The sequence below is a fragment of the Lycium ferocissimum genome, chromosome 5 (genome assembly GCF_029784015.1).
Source record: "Lycium ferocissimum isolate CSIRO_LF1 chromosome 5, AGI_CSIRO_Lferr_CH_V1, whole genome shotgun sequence".
In the NCBI taxonomy this organism is placed as follows: Eukaryota; Viridiplantae; Streptophyta; class Magnoliopsida; order Solanales; family Solanaceae; genus Lycium; species Lycium ferocissimum.
Window position 1 is genome coordinate 60,377,748 of NC_081346.1, and position 6,856 is coordinate 60,384,603.

The window sequence follows — 6,856 nt, forward strand, 5'->3', positions numbered from 1 at the left end:
AATGTGAAAAGAGATTAATATCAAATCTTCGTTTAAATAGAAAATCAATTTCTACTTTGTTTCGTTTTAAACATGTAAAATTAATTTAATAATTTGAATTAGAATTATCCAAATCAAAATTTGATAAAAAATAATAAGTATTTTACACTTTTAAATTAATCGAATTAAAGTTGAAAGTATCAATCGACGCTTAAATATTGCTATTGTTTTATCTCAAGAGAGGTAAATAGTTTTCTTCTAAACAAGTTCTCTTTTTAAAAGTATTAATAAATTTTGCGATACTTTGTATTCGTAGCGAAAACAACAATAAAGTTTTAGATACGGTTAGACAAACTATAATATTATATTAATTTATTTTAATATAATATATATATATATATATATATATATATATATATATATATATATATATATATATATATATATATATCCATAAAAAGGTATAAACTTATGTATGTTTATTATCAATATAAAATATATACAAAACACGAGGTATTTTCCACTTGTCCACGAAAGTGTGCAGTGAGAATTTATTGCATTCTAATTACTTGATTCATTTTCCTATTGAGGAGAAAGGTTTATCCGAGTATAGGCAGATCCAGATCAGCAATTCCTCAGCTTTGACCCGTCTTAGAAGAACCTCCATTAGATGTATATTTGTCCACGTGGGATCCAACATTATTATTAACAAATCCTTAAAGTTGTTAAATTGGATCAACCCTTGTGCTCTTTCCTAGTCACCTAGACACCTATTATGGTTACGTTCGCAATTACGCGGCGATTCCCCTATAAAACCCCACATTTTTCTCTCTTTTTCCTCTTAACCATTCACTAATTCAACTCTGAGTTTCTCATTTCTCGCCCCATAAATAGCTCCTTTATCTAATTTGAATTTCAATCTTCCTATTTATTCTCTTAATCTCCTTTTTGTATTTACAATTTAGCTACTACTCATTATTACTTGCAAAAAAATAAAAATAAAAATAAAAAAGAATTATCGTGCTGCCATGGCTGTCGAGGAGCTCTCAGTCGTCCTACCTCGTGTGCTCATCGTATCTAGACGTACCGTTCGCAAGAACAAGTTTGTTGATTTTGTTGGTACGTTACTTTCTTCGTCTTTCTCTCCATTTTCTCGCATATACAAAAAGTTAGTAAATTTTGGATTATGGCTATAGAAATTGATTATGTCCATTTCCTTTATTCAACCAAACTGATGTTGTCAATAATCGTTTTGTGTTATTAATTCTCAGGAGAATATCATCTTGATCTTATAGTAAGCTATGGAGCTGTTCCGGTTATTGTACCCCGAGTTTCAGGGGTACATATGTTATTAGACAGTTTTGAGCCAATTCATGGTGTTCTTCTCTGTGAAGGAGAAGATATCGACCCTTCTCTGTACAACGACGAACTCTCCGATCTTTCCCTGAAGAATTGGAAGAAATCGGAGATTACACGCTAGCGATACTCAAATTGACAAAGAAAAAAAGTACAATTGAACTCTGGATTGGCTAAGCTTTGTCTAGAAAGAAACATACCTTATTTGGGTATATGCAGGGGTTCACAGGTACTAAATGTTGCATCTGGTGGCACGCTTTTACAAGACATTGGGAAAGAAATATCAAGAAACGTCCCTGAAAATCAGAGGGTAATTCACATGGATTATGATAACTATGATGGTCATAGACATGTTATAAAAGTCGTCGAGGAAACGCCATTGCACCATTGGTTCAAGGATTCTTTAGAAGATGAAAAAATGGAAATTTCCGTGAATAGTTATCACCACCAAGGAGTTAAAAAATTAGCTCAGCGGTTTGTTCCTATGGCATATGCCCCTGATGGTTTAATTGAAGGATTTTATGATCCGGATGCTTATAATCCTTCAGAGGGTAAGTTCATTATGGGACCCAATTTCATCCTGAACTAGACGAGGCAAGAGGATACTGATGAATTTGATTATCCTGGATGTACATTTGCTTATCAGGTATTAATATACACTTCAAGCTATACTGAATTTTGGTCATAATTGCAAGAAATTGTCATGTGTATATGCATCAATTTTATATTATCTTGTTCTTACATTATGTTGAATGTGATTTTGCAGGAGTTTGTGAAGTCTGTAGTTGCTTATCAGAAGAAACTCAACAGCTCAACCAGAATCCAAAAGCCCAAAAGTTCTTAATCAAGAAATGGAGAAGAAGAGGAAAATTATAGTTAGAAGTTTTTCTCTTGCTAGAGATATATACGAAAGAGGCCGTACGATGCAGCCATCTAAAACTTCAGACTTAGATGTAGGAGCAGAATTCCTTGAGGTACATGATTAATTCTCACTTATCGGCTAAACTCAATTTGAATCTACTTATTATAGCAATTGAATTCGCCTTACTTAATGACGATTATGTTAATGTTGCAGTCTAATACAGCATTGAGTTCGCAACAAGAGGCAAGGTTAATGCAAATGGGAGCAACAGTAAGGAATGCATCATCCTATTTGGAGAAATTGAAGATGAATGAGGAGAAAGAGGGTTGGCAAAAGGAAAGTAATGGGAAAAATGTCAATGGAACAGCTATCTGATCTGAAGTCATTTTACAGCATGATGGGACAGATATGTTCAGAAGTCTTGGAGAGAAAACTCCAGGATCTCTTGACTCTTGAGGAGGTTGATATTTTTGTACCAGTTCTTGCTGGTTTTAAGCTTTATTTTGTTGTCAAGTTTATGTACTCTCTCTTCTTTGTAAAGTCCACGCGAATGGAAAATCTTTTTTGGGAGCAAATCCCGTGAATGAAAATGTCAATTTAGAAGTAAAATTTTTTTTTTTTTTTTTCATGACGTTGTACTGGTCAATTGATGAGAAATTGGGAATATTTAAGAAGCTGAAAGCCTGAAATAGAATCAAAACTTTGCAGTTTACTAAAGGCTAACAATCTTCCTTTCTTTTTTTATCTTTCTTTTTTAATATCAAGATCTTCCAAAGTGATAGAAAGACGAGACTGTCGAAAATAATGCCAATAAACAGTATCTAAAGGCGGCCTTAGTTAAGAAGTTACACTTCAAATTGCAGTTTTACACGTTTTATTTCTAGTAACAGATTTCCAATTAGATTTTTGTTGTGTTGAAGAAACACTGACTCTAAGGAGAGGTACTAGTATATGTTATGCAACACAATAGGGTGTATATGGATCGGGTCGGTTTGATTTTTTAAATACCAAAACCAAACTAGTAGATCGACTTTTAAATTTATAAAACAAACCAAATCAATAAAATTCGGGTTTTTCAACCTCGGGTTTTTTTTCCCGGAAAAGTCTTCATACAAAACATATAACTTTTACTTCAACTATTTCTTTAGTCTTAGTAAAATGCAACTATATAATTAAGATATTTCTTAAGAAAATTACACAAAATGTGAGATGCGTGATGACATTGAATTAAAATATTGAACAAAAAAGATAATAAAATCGGTTAAGAATAAATATTGCTAATTAATAAGCCATAAAGAAAATGACCATAATCTAAATATACGAAGTCATGCTAAAAATAAGTACGGGTAATAAGTTTAATTACATGACAAAAAAAATAAAAAATAAGTTATGTATTTTCACTCTCTAAACCAATTATGCAAAAATTAAAGAATAGATATCCAACATTATTGTCATTCCTAAAATTAAAATTGAATTTCTTTTGTTAGCATTAGTGTTGAGTTAGCTTTGATTTGGAGTTTATTTGAGTTACTAACATTCATGGAATATAAAACTTATTAACAATCAAAATTCTAGTTCAAGCTTAAAATAATACGATAAAAGAACAAAACTATGAAAAAAAAATAAGAAATATTTATAAATTACACTACAAATAAATAATTCTATGTATCAAATATTTTAAAAATTGAATAATATCATGTCGGGTTGATTTGGTTCGGTTTGACTTTTTTTAAGCTAAAACCAAACCAAACCAATTATGATCGGATTTTTTTTTTTCAACACCAATCCACTAGTTTTCTCAGTTTGAATCGATTTATCGATTTGGTGCGGTTTGTCGGTTCTCCTTGTACACCCGTACAACACAACAACAAGAGATTAAAGGGAAAGTCACATAAATACAACTTTTTACAATGATAATTAAAAAAATTACAACTACTTTAAAAAAATTACACAAATGCAACTTATTCAAAATTTGAACTTTTTAATTACATAAATACAACTTTTTATATTCCTAAAATATCAATATTGAAGTATATTTATATTAATGTATTTCATAAAATATATAGTATACGATGCACTTATATGCTTAACTTAACTTATATAGTATATCGATGCACTTTGCTTAACTTATATTAATATAGTATATCGATGCACATATATGCATATATATAGTATATAGTATATTATTTTTAATATATAGTATATATGGTATATGTATAGTTAATATTATTGCCTTCATCATATTATTAATGATAGGTAGGAACGGAGAATTTGTAGGGATAAATTAAGGAAAAAATATAACTTATATAAATTTGTTACCATATTTATACTAAATTGAATACTTAATATTATTGCCTTTCATCATATTATTAATGATAGGTAGGAATAGAGAATTTGTAGGGACAAATTAAGGAAAAAATATAACCTATATAAATATGGTACTAAATTGAATACTTAATATTATTGCCTTTATCATATTATTAATGATAGGTAGGAATAGAGAATTTGTAGGGACAAATTAAGGAATAAAATAACTCGTATAAATTTGTAACCATATTTATACTAAATTAACCATATCTATTGATTTTTTATTTTATCATTTATAGGGTATAGTTTGTAGATTCTGTAAATTAAAAAATAGTTGTAGATTTTGTAAATAATTGTATATTTACTAGTATTTGTGTAAGTTTCCCAAACCAGAGATAGGGCTTTTGACCCAAAAAGAAAGGGGGCTTTTGAAATGGGCCTAAGTAGGCAGGCTTTTTTGAAGGATTCACCAGAGGGCGACAAAGTGCCCCAAATTACCCAAGGAAAAAGATGCATTCTTGTCAATGCTATAATAGCACCACACCGTAACGATTGTAAGAATTAATTAGGCATGTCATGCTGTATTGTTGTATCTTGAACTTTTGTATGTATTGGCTTCTCCATTGCATCAGACCAATGACGAATACTTTGTTTTTTCGTCTTCTCACATGTCCCACAGAGTCAAAAGAGTCTTGTTCGGTCCGTTCAACTAAACTCAGCATTTTTGATATATATGAAAATATATACTGCTATCAAATAATAAGTGGAATCAGTACGTAATCTACAAATAAGATACGTAACATGTTATAGCTATAACTTAAAACAAATATTTGTGTTCGATGGGGTGCCTTAATTCTTGTTTACGGCCCATCATCAATATCTTATAAATTCTTTTTCTTTTTCAACTTCGTACTTATAAATTCGGCCAACATTTATTTTTTCCGTCTGTACGCATACTGTAGCCTAACTACTCGCTTGTCGCACTAGCCTAACTACTCGCTTGTAGCACTTTGTTTCTGGGCATTAGAAATGAAAGGCATTTTCTCCTTTCAGTTTCTAGCTTACACAGTACTTTTATTCATCTTATTTCATCTTCCTCCTCTTTCTTCCCTCGAAAACCATTGGTTTTGCTAGCTGTGGTAAGTCCTTCAACTGTGGAAAATAACTGGAATTCTTATCCTTTCTGGGGAAATAGTCGACCAAAGGACTGTGGGTATCCTGGATTCGAACTTCAATGGGACGATCAGGCAACACCATGATACAAATCTCGAACAAATACCTTGTTGTCGGTATTAATTTGAGGCACAAATTATGACAGTTACTAGAAAAGATCTAGCAGCAGACTGGATTTGTCAATTAACACGACTATAGATAATTCCAATATATTCGAGTATGCTTCGACATTAGTGAATTTCACGTTCAATTACGTGTGTCCCCCTTGGGCTCCACACTCCAACAGGGTCGTTGAATTGTCCGATAAATGGAATGAATTATAAGAATAGTTTTACAATTGGAGTAACGGGGAGATGGTGCATGTCATGCTACAATAATTGTACCAGGTCGTAAGGAGTTTACGCCTGGAGGAACAATTGGAGATTTGAGGGCATTGAAGGAGTTGCTAGAACATGGATTTGATGTTAGATGGAAAGTGGATAATAGTCATTGTAAGGAGTGTGAAAAGTTTGAGGGACGTTGTGGATTTGATGTTAGTGGAAAAAAGTTTAGGTGTTGGTGCCTTGATGATCAATCTTCTTCTTCGTCTAATAATACGTGCACCGTGGCTATACTGTCTGGTACGTTTTACCTTTTCCTTCTTAATTTCTGCATTTCCCTACCATTAATTTTTATTATTTATTCGGTAGTCATCTAAAAGATAATTATAAGTTATTGTCTATAATAAATGAAACTAGTTACATAGGAGTATAACAAGTTATATTATTCTAGTGTGATAAAATTAACGTATATAAGTTAATTTCTTGATTCTAAAACTATGATTAAGTGAATGATGCATAATGACATTTTAAGGTCTATAATATAATAATAAATTCAGATCCTGCATTTCTAATCTGGAGTTTTGAACTTTAAAAAAGCAAGAATAATATAGTTCAAAAATATAAGTCAGATCACTTAACAAGAAATATTTATAGGTGTCCAAAAAATTATAGTTAAATAAAAAAAACTGTTTAATTAGAAATTAATCTAGTACTTTTAGTAGTAACAGTACAATATCAAATGACGAGTATTATTCTTAAATTTCACAGTAGAAGCCAAAAAGGACCTCATTTTAATAATGTGTTTGTTCTCAACGTTTTTCCCCCTTTTGATTCAAAATGCAACGCAAACAAAGGGGCA

The 6,856-nt window shown here is 31.1% G+C and overlaps 1 protein-coding gene and 1 pseudogene across 1 annotated transcript in view; both read left to right on the forward strand.

Moving 5' to 3' along the window:
• The first annotated feature begins 750 nt into the window (after window positions 1-750).
• Window positions 751-2,321, forward strand: LOC132056986 (putative glutamine amidotransferase GAT1_2.1; annotated as a pseudogene).
• A 219-nt stretch (window positions 2,322-2,540) lies between these two features.
• Window positions 2,541-6,856, forward strand: part of LOC132057881 (vacuolar cation/proton exchanger 3-like) — a 10,014-nt gene continuing 5,698 nt past the window's right edge. Inside the window, exons 1-2 of the mRNA XM_059450472.1 lie at window positions 2,541-2,685; window positions 6,064-6,297. Coding sequence (XP_059306455.1) covers window positions 2,541-2,685; window positions 6,064-6,297 — 379 coding nt within the window. The remainder of the gene's footprint in view (window positions 2,686-6,063; window positions 6,298-6,856) is intronic.